The sequence below is a fragment of the Pelobates fuscus genome, chromosome 4 (genome assembly GCF_036172605.1).
Source record: "Pelobates fuscus isolate aPelFus1 chromosome 4, aPelFus1.pri, whole genome shotgun sequence".
NCBI lineage: Eukaryota > Metazoa > Chordata > Amphibia > Anura > Pelobatidae > Pelobates > Pelobates fuscus.
The window spans coordinates 239,039,345-239,056,927 of NC_086320.1; the positions used below are offsets into that span (position 1 = coordinate 239,039,345).

General features: G+C 39.9%; 1 protein-coding gene across 1 annotated transcript in view; it reads right to left on the reverse strand.

The window, feature by feature from the left end:
• Window positions 1-13,463: 13,463 nt before the first annotated feature.
• CCR9 (C-C motif chemokine receptor 9) overlaps window positions 13,464-17,583 on the reverse strand; it is a 38,798-nt gene continuing 34,678 nt past the window's right edge. Inside the window, exon 3 of the mRNA XM_063450612.1 lies at window positions 13,464-14,851. Within this exon, the coding sequence (XP_063306682.1) occupies window positions 13,778-14,851 (1,074 nt within the window). The 3' untranslated portion in view covers window positions 13,464-13,777. The remainder of the gene's footprint in view (window positions 14,852-17,583) is intronic.

Below are 17,583 nucleotides of genomic sequence, written 5' to 3' on the forward strand. Positions count from 1 at the left end.
TTAGAGCTTGGCTGGTCTCAACCATCGCTGAGTCTATTCCTAAGGCGTTAGCAGCCTTCCAAGAAAGGAATTCTACCGAAGCCAATCCTACCACACGCTTGCCTTCTGACTCCGAGAACTCTCAGCCCTCAGATCAGGAAACCACACGCCAGCGCCCCTGGAAAGGGGATAGTAGGTCTGCTGGCAAGGGCAAGGCTCCTGCCAAGTCCCTGAAATTGTCTGCCCCTCAACCCGCCCACGTAACCACCGATCCCTTAGAGGGCTCTGCTTTCCACACGGGCGATAGGGTTGAGGATTATTACCTTGACTATTCTGATGAGGACTCGGCGAATGCGCTAGGGGATACCCCATCGGAATTTGTCAAGTAGACTTTCCTTATACCTAAAGATTCTGATACTAAAGTACCTACCCAGAAGGGAACCGACTCAGACATCCTTCTGGATGCTTCGGGTGTCCCCTTTTTTGACCCCAGAATCATCAGACATCCAGGATCAGCCGAATGGTCTCCACCAGACCATATCGCTAGCTTCTGTAAGATGTGGTTACGTAAACCACTTGATAAGGAAATCAGGGCGAAACTCAGAGCCGAGTGCCCTCGACCAACCATCCCAAATAAGGTAGCTCTCACACCAGAGTTCGACCCGTTATTTGTAACCTTCCTAAATAAGACAGGGAAGGATCCCCGCAAGGGAATAGAACAGGGCCTCAAGACAGCCCAAGATAAACTTCTGGACATATCTGGTCCAATCGTCCAAATCTTTATTCTGGCAGGCGAAGCCATAACCAGTGGGGAGTTTGATCCCAATACGGTTAGAGAATGGGCCCAGAGAGCCTTATGTCTCCTTGGCAACGCAAATGTGGCCATATCCACGGAAATGCGCAGGGCGGCACTATACAAACTAGACGCTAAACTAGCCGATCTGAGCTCCCGAGAACTGGGACCAGAGGCCAATGGTTTGTTATTTGGAGACTCGTTTATGAGGGATCTCTCCAAGCATGTGGCTGTATTTACCACACTTAATAAGGCCAAATCCTCCTTGCGCAGGGTTTTTCATTCCCAGTCAACTCGTTTTTCTGGGAGAGCTGAACGTTTTAGAGGCCGAACGTACAGCAGAACTGCCTTCACAGGCTACAGGCCTCGCCCAACAGAAAATTACTGGCACTCGGGACAACCCTGACAAGACACAAGACCTATGGGTTCTGCACACAGTACAGGAGTCCGTGGCTCAGTCTATTTGCGCCCTTTTCGGCTCCCCGCCCCCTCGTATCCTTACTAACCAGACGCGCTTCCTCCCGCCTTTTGCTTGCGGCAGCCATTTTCTGCGCGGTCTTCTCATTCTCACGGCGCACTTGCACCCTCTATCGCCAGATCCGGTAAGTACACCATGCATTCATTAATTTTCTAGCACTTTTAAAGTGCCAACTCCTTTATAGTTTTTCATTTCGTTTTTTCTCTCTTTTTTTTTTCTTACAGATTTAACATGCTGTATTAGTATTAATAAAAGGCCTTGTGGGTGACCCCCACCTTCTTTTTTATTGCTCTGTGTATGAGTATTTACTGTGGGTGACCCCCACCTCTATTGCCACTCTTAATAATCTATAATAATATAGGTGTCCTCACACCGTTATCCAAGGGTGACCCCCACTGCTACTATTCAGTACTTAAAGTGACCCAACACTTGTTTTATACTAAGGACATAACCACCTGTCCAACTACTTTAGTGGTGAACCCCACTTAATAGTATTATAGTGGTACAAACCACTTGTGTATGTTTAGTGATAACCCCACTATTTATTATTGTGCCGCCCTTTACTCATTTATTGCACGAATATTTGGGTGACCCCCAATTTCAAAGAACTTATTGTATACTGTTGGGTGAACCCCATCTTATACGATATATTTTCTGCTTAGCTTTGACTATTGGTCAGATTACTATAAAGACAACATGTCCGATAATACCGAGCCAGCAATTTCACAGGAACTTAGAGCTTGGCTGGTCTCAACCATCGCTGAGTCTATTCCTAAGGCGTTAGCAGCCTTCCAAGAAAGGAATTCTACCGAAGCCAATCCTACCACACGCTTGCCTTCTGACTCCGAGAACTCTCAGCCCTCAGATCAGGAAACCACACGCAAGCGCCCCTGGAAAGGGGATAGTAGGTCTGCTGGCAAGGGCAAGGCTCCTGCCAAGTCCCTGAAATTGTCTGCCCCTCAACCCGCCCACGTAACCACCGATCCCTTAGAGGGCTCTGCTTTCCACACGGGCGATAGGGTTGAGGATTATTACCTTGACTATTCTGATGAGGACTCGGCGAATGCGCTAGGGGATACCCCATCGGAATTTGTCAAGTAGACTTTCCTTATACCTAAAGATTCTTATACTAAAGTACCTACCCAGAAGGGAACCGACTCAGACATCCTTCTGGATGCTTCGGGTGTCCCCTTTTTTGACCCCAGAATCATCAGACATCCAGGATCAGCCGAATGGTCTCCACCAGACCATATCGCTAGCTTCTGTAAGATGTGGTTACGTAAACCACTTGATAAGGAAATCAGGGCAAAACTCACAGCCGAGTGCCCTCGACCAACCATCCCAAATAAGGTAGCTCTCACACCAGAGTTCGACCCGTTATTTGTAACCTTCCTAAATAAGACAGGGAAGGATCCCCGCAAGGGAATAGAACAGGGCCTCAAGACAGCCCAAGATAAACTTCTGGACATATCTGGTCCAATCGTCCAAATCTTTATTCTGGCAGGCGAAGCCATAACCAGTGGGGAGTTTGATCCCAATACGGTTAGAGAATGGGCCCAGAGAGCCTTATGTCTCCTTGGCAACGCAAATGTGGCCATATCCACGAAAAGGCACAGGGCGGCACTATACAAACTAGACGCTAAACTAGCCGATCTGAGCTCCCGAGAACTGGGACCAGAGGCCAATGGTTTGTTATTTGGAGACTCGTTTATGAGGGATCTCTCCAAGCATGTGGCTGTATTTACCACACTTAATAAGGCCAAATCCTCCTTGCGCAGGGTTTTTCATTCCCAGTCAACTCGTTTTTCTGGGAGAGCTGAACGTTTTAGAGGCCGAACGTACAGCAGAACTGCCTTCACAGGCTACAGGCCTCGCCCAACAGAAAATTACTGGCACTCGGGACAACCCTGACAAGACACAAGACCTATGGGTTCTGCACACAGTACAGGAGTCCGTGGCTCAGTCTATTCGCGCCCTTTTCGGCTCCCCGCCCCCTCGTATCCTTACTAACCAGACGCGCTTCCTCCCGCCTTTTGCTTGCGGCGGCCATTTTCTGCGCGGTCTTCTCGTTCTCACGGCGCACTTGCACCCTCTATCGCCAGATCCGGTAAGTACACCATGCATTCATTAATTTTCTAGCACTTTTAAAGTGCCAACTCCTTTACAGTTTTTCATTTCGTTTTTTCTCTCTTTATTTTTTCTTACAGATTTAACATGCTGTATTAGTATTAATAAAAGGCCTTGTGGGTGACCCCCACCTTCTTTTTTATTGCTCTGTGTATGAGTATTTACTGTGGGTGACCCCCACCTCTATTGCCACTCTTAATAATCTATAATAATATAGGTGTCCTCACACCGTTATTCAAGGGTGACCCCCACTGCTACTATTCAGTACTTAAAGTGACCCAACACTTGTTTTATACTAAGGACATAACCACCTGTCCAACTACTTTAGTGGTGAACCCCACTTAATAGTATTATAGTGGTACAAACCACTTGTGTATGTTTAGTGGTAACCCCACTATTTATTATTGTGCCGCCCTTTACTCATTTATTGCACGAATATTTGGGTGACCCCCAATTTCAAAGAACTTATTGTATACTGTTGGGTGAACCCCATCTTATACGATATATTTTCTGCTTAGCTTTGACTATTGGTCAGATTACTATAAAGACAACATGTCCGATAATACCGAGCCAGCAATTTCACAGGAACTTAGAGCTTGGCTGGTCTCAACCATCGCTGAGTATATTCCTAAGGCGTTAGCAGCCTTCCAAGAAAGGAATTCTACCGAAGCCAATCCTACCACACGCTTGCCTTCTGACTCCGAGAACTCTCAGCCCTCAGATCAGGAAACCACACGCAAGCGCCCCTGGAAAGGGGATAGTAGGTCTGCTGGCAAGGGCAAGGCTCCTGCCAAGTCCCTGAAATTGTCTGCCCCTCAACCCGCCCACGTAACCACCGATCCCTTAGAGGGCTCTGCTTTCCACACGGGCGATAGGGTTGAGGATTATTACCTTGACTATTCTGATGAGGACTCGGCGAATGCGCTAGGGGATACCCCATCGGAATTTGTCAAGTAGACTTTCCTTATACCTAAAGATTCTGATACTAAAGTACCTACCCAGAAGGGAACCGACTCAGACATCCTTCTGGATGCTTCGGGTGTCCCCTTTTTTGACCCCAGAATCATCAGACATCCAGGATCAGCCGAATGGTCTCCACCAGACCATATCGCTAGCTTCTGTAAGATGTGGTTACGTAAACCACTTGATAAGGAAATCAGGGCGAAACTCAGAGCCGAGTGCCCTCGACCAACCATCCCAAATAAGGTAGCTCTCACACCAGAGTTCGACCCGTTATTTGTAACCTTCCTAAATAAGACAGGGAAGGATCCCCGCAAGGGAATAGAACAGGGCCTCAAGACAGCCCAAGATAAACTTCTGGACATATCTGGTCCAATCGTCCAAATCTTTATTCTGGCAGGCGAAGCCATAACCAGTGGGGAGTTTGATCCCAATACGGTTAGAGAATGGGCCCAGAGAGCCTTATGTCTCCTTGGCAACGCAAATGTGGCCATATCCACGGAAATGCGCAGGGCGGCACTATACAAACTAGACGCTAAACTAGCCGATCTGAGCTCCCGAGAACTGGGACCAGAGGCCAATGGTTTGTTATTTGGAGACTCGTTTATGAGGGATCTCTCCAAGCATGTGGCTGTATTTACCACACTTAATAAGGCCAAATCCTCCTTGCGCAGGGTTTTTCATTCCCAGTCAACTCGTTTTTCTGGGAGAGCTGAACGTTTTAGAGGCCGAACGTACAGCAGAACTGCCTTCACAGGCTACAGGCCTCGCCCAACAGAAAATTACTGGCACTCGGGACAACCCTGACCCTACCACAGATAGCTATTCACAAACAGAGGATCTATCCGGGGACGTGGTTCTGCCTCCCTACGCGGACGAACTGCTCAAGGTAATCAACCTTCCTTTTTTAAACACACCTATTGCAGGTCGACTAATCTATTTTTTCCCACAGTGGGAGTTACTGTCACAAGACCTATGGGTTCTGCACACAGCACAAGGGTTCACAATAGATTATCTTTAAACTCCAGTCCAGGAAACACCTCCTACACCACTACAGATGTCCACATCAGACAACCTCACATTGCAAACAGAATTGCACAAACTTCTACAAAAAAGGGCGATAGAAAAATCCCCTTTTCCACAAACTTTTCTCAGCAACATATTTCTGGTACACAAAAAAAATGGAGATCTACGTCCAATCATCAATTTAAAAGACCTGAATCGCTTCGTCAGGTACCGTCATTTCAAGATGGAAGGCATCCATCTACTCAGGGACCTCCTTTGCGTGGGAGATTGGTTCTCCAGATTCGATCTCAAGGACGCATATCTCACAGTCCCAATTGCTCGCAACCATCGAGCTTTTCTTCGATTCTCCTGGCAAGACGAAATCTGGCAATTCACATGTCTCCCGTTCGGCCTTTGTTCCGCACCATGGTGTTTCACAAAACTGATGAAACCAGTGATGGCGTTACTCCGATCTCAAGGGATTCGGTCCATCCTTTATTTGGACGACATCCTAATAATGGCTCAGGATTCAGACCTCCTACGCAAACACACGGACATGACAACAACCTTACTACAAAACCTAGGGTTTGTGATCAACTTTCAGAAATCGGCCCTGGAACCTTCTCAGAAGGTTCAGTTTCTCGGATTTCTGATGGACTCCGTACAGGCGATTTTACAGCTTCCCTCCACAAAGGTCAAATCTATAAAGAAAGAGATCCGCAAACTGCTGTCAGCCCACCAGATTCACCTACGCGACCTGGCCCATACCATAGGTCTATTGTCCACCTCTATCCAGGCCATTTACCCAGGACCTTTACACTACCGAGCCATGCAACGGCTCAAAACACACTACCTACACCGATCCACTTCTTACGATCTGTAAATTTTCCTGACAGATGAGGTTCGGATAGAACTTCACTGGTGGCTTCACAACATGGAAGCATGGAATGGCAAAGCATTTTCGGATCGCAACCAGATTTCATCCTGGAATCCGATGCCAGTCTCTTGGGATGGGGCGCGCCACGTGCGCAGACAGGTCCACTGGAGGGCTATGGTCCCCCTCGGAACGAGCACTGCACATCAATTGTCTAGAATTGATTGCAGGGTCCTTTGCGATTCGCAGTTTCGCAAAAGATTGTTTCAATTGTTCACTAGTACTGCGCATGGACAACGTCTCTGCAGTGCGTTATGTGAATCGGTTAGGGGGTTCCCGGTCCAAACTACTGTCAGACCTTACCATGGAACTCTACCAGTTCTGCCTAGAGCGGAACTTATCCATCAGAGCGGAATATCTCCCGGGCACGGACAACCTAGTCGCAGACTGGTTCTCTCGCCATTGGAGAGATGTGAGCGACTGGCAATTGGACCCCCGCTTGTTTTATCAAATTCTTTGTCTTCGTGGGCCTCTCACTGTGGACTTATTCGCATCGTGACTGAATCACCAGACCGAAGCCTTTATCAGCTGGCTTCCAGATCCCCAATCCTGGGCAGTCAATGCCTTCCTACATCCTTGGCCGGAGACAGGAGCCTATGCGTTCCCGCCTTTCTCCATGATCCAACGCACCCTTTACCGGGTCAGAGCCCTAGTAGTGACAATAGTCATTGTCACTCCATTATGGAGAGCCCAGACCTGGTTCCCAACCCTATTAGAAATGTCAGCGAATTACCCGATCCTACTACCCCGATCTCCCAACATTCTAATGAATCCAGCGGGGCATTGTCACCCTCTCGCCCTCCAAGGACGGCTCCAACTTGTAGCTTGGACCATTTCAGGGGATCCTGGAATGTCTCAGGACTTTCGGAAACAGCTCAGGCACTCCTATGGGATTCCTGGGCCCCAGGAACTAGACGAGCTTACCTCACTGCATGGCCAGCATGGGTCAGCTGGTGTCTGGAAAGGGACACCGATCCCTTTTCAGCTCCTTTGACAATAATATTAAATGTCCTGTCTACCTTATTTGATCAAGGCAAATCCTATAGATTGATTGTTTTTAGATCAGCCATATCCGCAGCACACGACCCTATTGACAACACATCAATAGGAAAACACCCTTCGGTTTGTAGACTATTACGCGGGATCAGGCTAGCCAGACCCCCTCTACCTAAATATTCCAATTTCTGGGATGTTGCTCAGGTTTTTTCGCTTTTGGACTCATGGCCCTCTAATGAGAACTTGACGCTATGTCAACTCTCTGCTAAACTAGCTCTACTCCTATGTCTAGTATCCTTCCGTAGGGTCTCAGACATTCGAGCATTCGATTTCCACGCTATAACCTTCTCGCCAGAAGGCGTTACTTTTCGCATCTCTAGACGCACCAAGACTAATTCTCTCTCTGTATTCTACCCCTACTTTCCGAATAGACAGTCACTCTGCGTGGCGCTTTGCTTAAGGCACTACATAGCTGCCACGACCACCCTGCGTCCCCCTACAGGACCCCTTCTAGTGTCCGACGTCAAACCACACAAACCAGTGTCCGCTCCCACAGTTGCACGGTGGATCAAATGGATACTAGCCCAAGCTAACATTGATCCCTCCTTTGGTGCGCACTCAGTTAGGGGAGCAGCCGCATCCTCAGCCTTTCGTGCAGGTAGCTCTCTTTCAGACATCTTGTCGTCGGCAGATTGGTCCAGGGAATCTACCTTTCGTACATTCTATTTCAAACCTATATCACACGCGGCATCTTCCATTGTACAAGAGCGTTAAAACAGCAAACATGAAGCCTACTGTCTTGCCATAAAATTAGGGATTATTCTAGCCCTAGTGACTGAATAATCAAAATTTTAATAACGACAGGAGGCGAATATTTTCCCACCCTTGTCTTCAGTACCATGTCGACCCACCCTGAGGTAAGTTACTATCTCTTCCTACTCGATATGTCTCACACAATTCACTCATCATCTGTCATCAGTCAGGTTTACATCACAACACTAACCGGTAATATGATATACTTCAGATCAGTTCCATGAAATACATTGAAATAATCTGTCATTCCCTAATATACGTGCCATAAACTTGCATTCACAGAGTATGAGAACCTATGCTCTCATGGTTTTTCTCTCTTCTCTTCTCTAGTGTGAAGATCCCTAACGTTCATAACAGGTGGATTCAGCAACCCACGCAAGGTTTACACGGTTGAAAATCAGGATCACGACTTAGTCCACAGTTCCAGTTACAGTTTCCAGTTCGGTTTACATGGTTGACACTCAAATACTGTCGGCAACAACAAGAAAGAGGAATTGGGAGGAGCTTCACAATGTTATATAATACTGATATACACTCTGATTGGTTGAATTATTTTACAATATTGTTAACTATTTCTTTGCTGCTGGGAGGTTCAGTAAAGAAGGATAAAGCAAATATTCGCCTCCTGTCGTTAATAAAATTTAGATTATTCAGTCACTAGGGCTAGAATAATCCCTAATTTGTGTCTATTTAAATGATTGATGAAATGAGAAATGAAATGAAAGATTTCTATACAATATCAATTGGTAACAATAGGCAATACAAGTTTTTGAACATGTTTTGAAATATTAACACAAAAACCACTTTAGAGATATGCAAAATCTACTTAGCATTGATTTAGAAAGTTCAAAAGGTCAAAATGCCACTCTATGACTCTGTGGGAACACAAACCAACCTACAACAGAAAAATTACCACTTCCATTTTGTGGTATTGATATCCTTTTATATGACCGTGTGAATTACATATTCTAGGTAATAATGAAAGTATGCTATGTTGTGTGTAATGTTTCTCACGCTGAAATGTATAATACTTTACATGAGAAGAGAATAAATTAAAGATTACACACACATATTTCTCATTTATACTATAAGTGCAAATATGACTGGGTAACAAATAAAATGCATGAAAGATTTCTTAACAATAATACTAAAATGGTTTACATCAAAACATCTTAAAAACATTGTAATATTGATGATTAATCTTGAGAACAGTCCAAATGTAAGAGAAGATGTGAATTTGAGGAATCGCTTGAATTACAGGTCAGTGATTTATAAATGTAATATTTTTTAATAATTGTATAGAGCAGAAATATTTTTTTTTTATTCTCAATTCTCTCTTTTAATCAAATAATACATTTTGAACTTGATTGGTAATGATTTTGGAAAACAACAGATAACGAAAGTCATTTGAATACCTGTGACAAATGTTTTGTTTTTGTTTTTTACAAATGTTATAGATACAATCTATAATACATCAACTTGTTTTTCACACATATAATATGGCATAACGATTTTCAACCAATCCTTAGAATACACGTTGTTATGATGGCATTTCTTCTGAATCTGTATGTCTGCAAATACCAGTATCAACACATATAGACTAGATATTTGAACATTGTACATATTGGTTCTCTATGAAATGTATGCCGTACAGTTTATAATTAATCCTGTACAATAGTTTTATTTGAGACTGAGTGACAAAATGAAGGACACTAAATAACATGATGGTAATTCTAAGCATGTGGCCACACACTAAGGGGCTTATTTACTGAATACTGTTATAAAAGGAAAAACTAATTGCAAAACTTAAGCTCTTAGTTTTGTCTGTGGTTGAGTTGGAAATGTTTTCAACATCAGTTATTTTTAGCCATATCTAGCGATTCTGATTAAAATTGACTAAAATTAGTTTTTTTGTGAATAACCCCTTAGTGTTACAAAATTCATCAGGAAAGTCTTGATTTTCAGGGTTCTGGACATTATTGTCTAATGCATAAAAAACAACATAAAACACTAGAAGACTGCTTAAGAAAAAAATGATTACATCAATAAAGCAAAAGGAAAACCACTAAAGTGTGTACTCACAAAACACACCAAAAAACAAAGAGCAAAACAACATGAAATAGTGGATACCAAATGTGTACAAAACACCTCAATATATAAAAATACAGTACATATGTAAAAGCAAAGGTTTAATATTAGAATACACTCCCAAACAGTAATGAAAAAGGAGCCTTTCTCCACTTCAAAAGGTGATCACACAAAGCAATTGGCAGAAGAATTTCTTAATCTAATCAGAGAACATTAGCGAGCATGCTCTTTTGATTAAAGGAATGCCAGAAAGCAGAAGGACTAGGTGCAGTGTGCCCCAATACTATTTCATGCAAGCCAGCAAGTAACTTGGCAGTAAACTATACTAAGTATAATAATTATTTTAAAAATGTTATGTTAATATTGAGATTCGGGTAATATTGGTGAAAAATACAGATCTTACAAATATAGCATTGGTATGACTGGAGAGAGGACGATAGATAGATAGATAGATAGATAGATAGATATAGAATGTGCATGTACATATTATCTCTTGAGGATTGGTATTTACTACCCATGACATAGATCATGTGATGGGACAAACAGTTCTGTGTCACTTACTTAGTAAGTGATAAGTGCAGGTATTGTCATTTTTAATAAGACTAGCAATTTTGCCCTGCACTGCTATTTCAGAATTTAGCTAAAGGTTTTCAAAACTTTTCAAGCATAATGTGATTTTGAAAGAATGTGTATTTGTTGGCACCTAAGATGTAAATCAAGCTGAGGTTGCAACACAGTTCTTTGAATTACAGTTTCCTGTTTTTTTCATTAATTGTTAAGTCTCATACAGTAACATTGCTTTTTTTGTTTCTGTTTACCTTTTTGATGGTTTTGGTTTGGTGTTAATAAGCAGTTAAAAACAAGTTACCGGTATACTCACAAAGGAACTCTCGATTTACCGTTGAAGCAGTGACCATTGCTGTCCAGCAAAAACGATTTAATCTTGGCTTTTTCTCATGTTTTCATTTTTAGTTGACTAGATTTCATTATTTTTGGAAATGTATCAATTTAAAAAAAGCTTATTCATGCATAAAGTGATATTTTTCACTTTTGGTATTTCATTAATAACTAACAAAAGCTTATTCTGTGCAATATCAGAATAGTTATTTGAGACATAAAGAGAATTTATTATAATAAAACGTTATTGTTAGTTTCCCCTATTTACAATATAAACTAGACTCTTCTGAGTGTACCAATAGTTATTCAATAATCAAGCTTAATATAATCAACATTAATTGCATTATGATTAGTAAAATGTAGGTCAAAATAGCTATTTTTTCAATTTTCCACCACCTAATGTAGATCTATATAGCATCAATTTACAATGCCACATTAACAAGAGTCCAGAAACCACTGACAATAAGTGACAGAAAATTATTCAAATATACTAAAGGACTAACATGCAGTGAGTCTTTGTATATCCAAATGAGAACCTGCCTTGATAAGGTTAAACATTGGATTTTAAAATATTTTCTTTATTATTTTATATTATATACTTAAGTTGGAAAAATACCAACTGCAGTATAAGGAGCTATTCTAAAGTGAGGATAATGATTGAGAAAAGTTGTGGCATCACTCCCTAATGAGCACAAATGTGTAAATCTTCTGAGCCACAATACTAGGATCCATTACAACACAATCATGGAATGCAAAACTATATTGGTTATTTTCCCTAGATATATATTTGGTTTTATTATGGAGTTCGAAAAGATTATGTGAAAAAAGTTGAGGCCTGAACAGTCTAAGTTACTAGAGTTAATAACTAGAGCCAATGTGAAGGCTCGGCTTTGTGTGAGTGGTCCTTTGATTGATTGTGCACTAGTGTTTTAGATTTAATGGAACGTTATAATGAGATATTGCACTCCATAAGGAAGAAACACATCAAATGCTATAGAATAGATAGGTAGGTCAAATAGCTCTGCTGAGATTAGTGGATTACATTAATGGTGACAGGTGATAGATAGATAAACAGATATACATATATTAAGTGGTCTACATCCGTCTTATATGATGTTTTTGAGTTGTGGTTTGGGAGATTACACACAAGGCGTGGTAGCAGTTAAGGAGCAGTACTTGGTCACCCACATGGCGGAAATGTAAGTTTGGTCTATATTTAATACGCACCGGTGCATAAACATGTATACTCTGTTTTGTTTTTGTTTTTTAAACATTTTACTGACTAGTGAATAAATCCTTAAGTATAATGTTTTATTTAAAAAGAATCCATATTTATATACTATTAAATTAGCACATGGTTATTTTATTATAAATGTATTACTGAATAAACACATTTAAAAATGTAATGACATTTAGACTTGTTTGTATTGATTCATGCATAATAAAAAGAAACACTTAATATTATGTAATATTAAATGTGTGACTTAAATATAATTATGGAAGTTTACATGCAGCTTGTATAAGGCAGTCATATTTAAAAATAAAAATACATTCACAGTATTTCTGAATAAAGATTATGATAAGACCTGTATAGGATAGCACTAATTTAAGAGTTTTTTTTTTGTTTGTTTTTTTGTTTTGTTTTTTGCAAATAACCCAAAGTATTAAAATGCTCTTGTTTTTCAGGAGAAAGTATTGGATATCCTCTGATAGCATGCAGAATCTAGCATTTGGTCCAATAATAATAAGATCTCGGGTTAAATCTCCTCATTGTAATATCTGTACATATTTTATAACATGGATGTTTTTTATATCTCAACTAGATAATTGGTTGATTATTACTTTACAATGTTTGCCTTAAATGATAAATGCAGATACAGTTGATTATAAATTCTTCACAGATGAAATAGAATGCTACTCATATTTGTGTGTAATATACCAATATAGGAAATTGGAAAATATAAAATGTGTTCCATGATAACAAATTCTGAAACATTGTCTAAATCTAATTCACAGAGAGAGACAACATGTAGAATTCTATATTGAAAATGCTTACATACACAAGATAAGAAAAATATTTATAGAGTGAACAATTCACCCGTGTATTTGAAAAATGCATCAATTGTTTTTTTTTTTTGGCAAAAAGAGCTGATGAAGAAAAGTTATCCAAACAAACAATAGTCAAACTATTTTAGCCTTTATATCACAATTTGTTTTTCGATTAATTACAATTTGATGTTTAGTCAATGCAGTCAATATTCAGGACAGGTGAAGAAAGACACATAATATGCTTTTTGGAAATACAAAGGTAGTCATAAAACAATAGTAGTCACAAAAAATATATCCCACTTAAAAAAATATTTACATAAAATATGCATATCCATTGCCTCAACATATTAGCAAAACTACACAGTTGTATAATAAAATAATACACACATTTAAAAACAGAGCATGTATATCAATTAATGCGAGAGATCAGAGGATAATGGAGTGACTGGTTCAAGCTGCCAGAAAAGAGACAGTAACTGAAATACCAAAATGTTATCATTCAGAAAACAATATCTTAATGCACAACTTAGTGGATGGACTACAGCAAGGTTGAGACACATGGGATAGGAGCTTGCAGATAAGGGGAAGTATCAAGAGCTCCAATGGGAATGCTGAAAGGCATATTGAATTTAGACAGTTGGCTTTACTAGTATTCCTTTCAGAGTGAGAGAGTACCCATTTTTGTGTCCTGTATTTCTGATGGTATATTTGTTTTATTTTCAAACCTCAGTCTGTTAAACCATTTATTTTCACTAAAACAACTATATTTATTTAACATTTTAAAAAGGTCTTCCCTAAATTTCACCCCAACAAAAACATATATGAAAGGATTTAAACAACAGTGAAGAAAAGCAATGCTCTGTGTTACTTTATAGGCAATGTCTATGTTTCGAGAGGTTGTGCATGTTGAAATAAGAGCATTTGCAGCATCTGATACTCTAACTATAAGTACACTGTTGTATGGAACTTGTGACAAAACAAATACTGCTAAGACAGCAAAAATTACTTTTAAGGCTTTGTGCTTTTGATAATTTCTTGCTTGTGCAAGTGTTGGGATTATCATGGCATAACAGAATATCATAATCAGAAAAGGGATACAGAATGCCATCGTAACCTTTAAAGTGATCACCATTACCTTCAAAGCCTTGCCTAATTTTATAGGATAAGATATTGTACAGAATTTATGAAAAGATCCTTCCTTTATGTTGCTAAACAATATCTCTGGAAGACTTAATACTGTTGCAAGGATCCAAACAGACAAACAGACAAATTTGCTGAAAATGATTCTCCTGTTCCGATACTTTTGTGCTTTAGCAGCTTGGACAATGGCTATGTATCTGTCAACACTAATGCAAGCAAGTAATAGCATTCCACTGTACACGTTAATTGTATAAATGCTATTAACAATTTTACAATGAACGGGTCCAAAAATCCAATTATGAGATGAAGCAATTGCCCAAAAGGGAAGGGTCATGAGAAAAAGTAGGTCAGCAATAGCTAGATTGATGAGGTAGGTGTCTGTCATTGTCTTTAATCTTCTGTAATTTATGTAAATAATTATAATCAAAACATTTCCAAGTAGCCCAAGAACAAACACACACCAATAAATTGGGGGAAGGACATATGCTGCAAATTCTCGTACACTACTTTTTTCACAGTATGAATCTGTGTCATCAAATGAGTAGTCAGGTGTACTAGCAGAATAGAGGTCTTCTGTTAGGAACTGTGTTGCCTGAAAGTAGAATATAGTTTAATTAGCAGTGTACATAACTAATTTTTAAATTAAAACAATTGTGAATTAGGGTGTACAGTAGAAATTCTTAAAACAGTCTTTAAGAACCACACATGTTGTACATTAATAATATAATTCTACATAGACATAGGTGGCCCAATTAGCAGTTAGATAATAAGGAAGAGAACCCACTTCCATTTGTTCTTATTCTACTATTGTATTTAAAGATTACTATATTGTGTTTAAATATGGGAGGGATCTGTTTATGTATTTGTTTATTTATGTTTGGATAAAGATAGCCAACCACTATGGTCAGATACTTAAGTATAGCTTAATTATTAATCAATGTATAGAAAAAACCTTCACCATAAATTCCCAATGTAAATGGTAATAAAGTTATACGTATCTAATACATGAATGGACATCCTCCCTTAGATTACTTCCCAGATAGCAATCTTATGATAACCAAAATATATACACAGCAAATGGGATACAGCTGGTAAATCTAAAAACAGATAAATATACAAAAAATAGTGTGATACAGCTAAATAAAGTTATGTGTGCTAAAATTAGATGCACTCATAAAATGTGCTCAAGGAGTGCCTCCCCGATGGCAATGGGGCAATGTTGTTCCTTTTCTCATTCTGGTTGATAATAGCAGCTATTATTACAAATGAAATCAGGTTAAAATTGTACTTAAAATATATGACTTTTCGTCCCCAACATGTTTCGTCCACAAAACCTGGACTTCCTTAGGGACCATAAAATTAAAAAAAGTCACAAAGTGATAATGCAAAAAAAAAAAAAAAAAGACTGCTTTGTTGGCGTTATCACTTTGTGACTTGTTCTAATTTTAGGGGAACCCTTTGAGCGCATTTTATACCTTATTCCAGTGAGTGCATCTAATTTTAACTAACTGTAACACACTAGGTTTTGTGTATTTTTCTGTTTTTTATATTTACCAGCTGTATCCAATTTGTTATGTATATAGTTTAATTATTAATCAAGTAAGAGTATCGCCATGTGTAGTCTTTCACACAATCCTCATCAATGACCAGGATGGGGGAAATCATATACATACACCAGATAAATCCCTCAGGGAATTGAGTCAGGCATTTTAAGTATCGGTTACTAGTGATGTCCCGAACGGTTCGCTGGCAAATAGTTCCTGGCGAACATAGCTTGTTCGCGTTCGCCACGGACGGCGAACATATGCGATGTTCGGTCCGCCCCCTATTCGTCATCATTGAGTAAACTTTGACCCTGTACCTCACAGTCAGCAGACACATTCCAGACAATCAGCAGCAGACCCTCCCTCCCAGACCGTCCCACCTCCTAGACAGCATACAAGTTAGATTAATTATGAAGCTGCACTCTTTTTTTTTTCTTTTTTTTTCTTTTTTTTATAATTTTTTTTTTTTTTGGTTTTAAAATTTTCTTTATTGGTAGAAATGTGATACATTGTACAAACGATTAGTTACACTCCGATTGACAGTCAGGGAGAAATGAATATTGAACAACAAGTTACTAAGAACCGCAGTTATTTAAAAAAAACAGTGGTATACAATTATACAATATTGACGTATAAATATGAAATTATGAAAACATGAGGAAGAAAAGAGCAGTATCAGTGATTATTATGGCATAGACGTAGATCACAATAGTGTGGTCTCGACTAGAGAGCCTGTCTTGATGGGGTGTGTTACTCCCCATAATAGCCTGGGTAGATAGCGGACCAAAACAGAACTATTAATGCGTAGAAGGCCGATATGTAACGTCTATGAGTTGGGTAACCATTATCAGATGTTCATCCACTGTTGCTCATGGCCAGTGTGCTGCATGGGAGGTGCTGTCAGTGTATGTGTGATTACGTCAGTCAACTGGGCTTGCCTCCTAGCGGGATTGGATTGAAGCGAAATCTCATGGGCCATGAATGTGGTCCAATGCGACCAAGTATGCATGTATTTGTCCATGGTATGGGATTTAGAGCAGGTAATTTCTTCCATTTGGTAAAACAAAAAGGAGGAAGAGTCTGCGCTAATTCAATTAAGCAGCCACCCTAAAAGGGAGATCCCTCGGGAAACCCTTTATTGAAAACAAGAAAATGCAAGAATGGGGGTCAAGGGCTGCGCTTGAACAAAAGAAGTAAAAAATGTATAAAAATATATAGATAAAATAAGCAATAATAATAAAATCAAGTAAAGTTCATCCGGATGTATAGAAAAATAAATATAAATGAAATTGAAACAGTCTCACTGGTGTGTAATGATACGGTAATAATCCTCAAGTGTTGCTCCGTCCGTATGGTAGGTAGTCCATATATGTGAAAATAAAAGAGAAAAGAAAAAGCTGCCAATGGTGAAATATTGTATGTCCAGATGTGGTATATATTCAAAGGAAATGTATTTCACTCACATTTGTTGGAGCTTTAGCCAGCTCTAGGAGAAAAGACACTTAGTGATTTGATCCCCACTATCGGATGTACTTAGATGGTTGGTCCGTCTATCCGGCTTGGGATTCCTGTAGTGTAGGCTAGGACCTACTCAGATATGCGTTGTTCTTTAATGCTGGGGAGATAGGTCCGCCTTTCCCGTATTGGATGGTAGATGTCCACGGAATATATATAAAACAGCAAATAGTGCTCTCAGTGTGAACAACAAGGTAATATATTTAAAAGAGTTATACTTACAAGAATAGAGCAGACAGGTACTGCTCTATTGCCACAGCGCTGG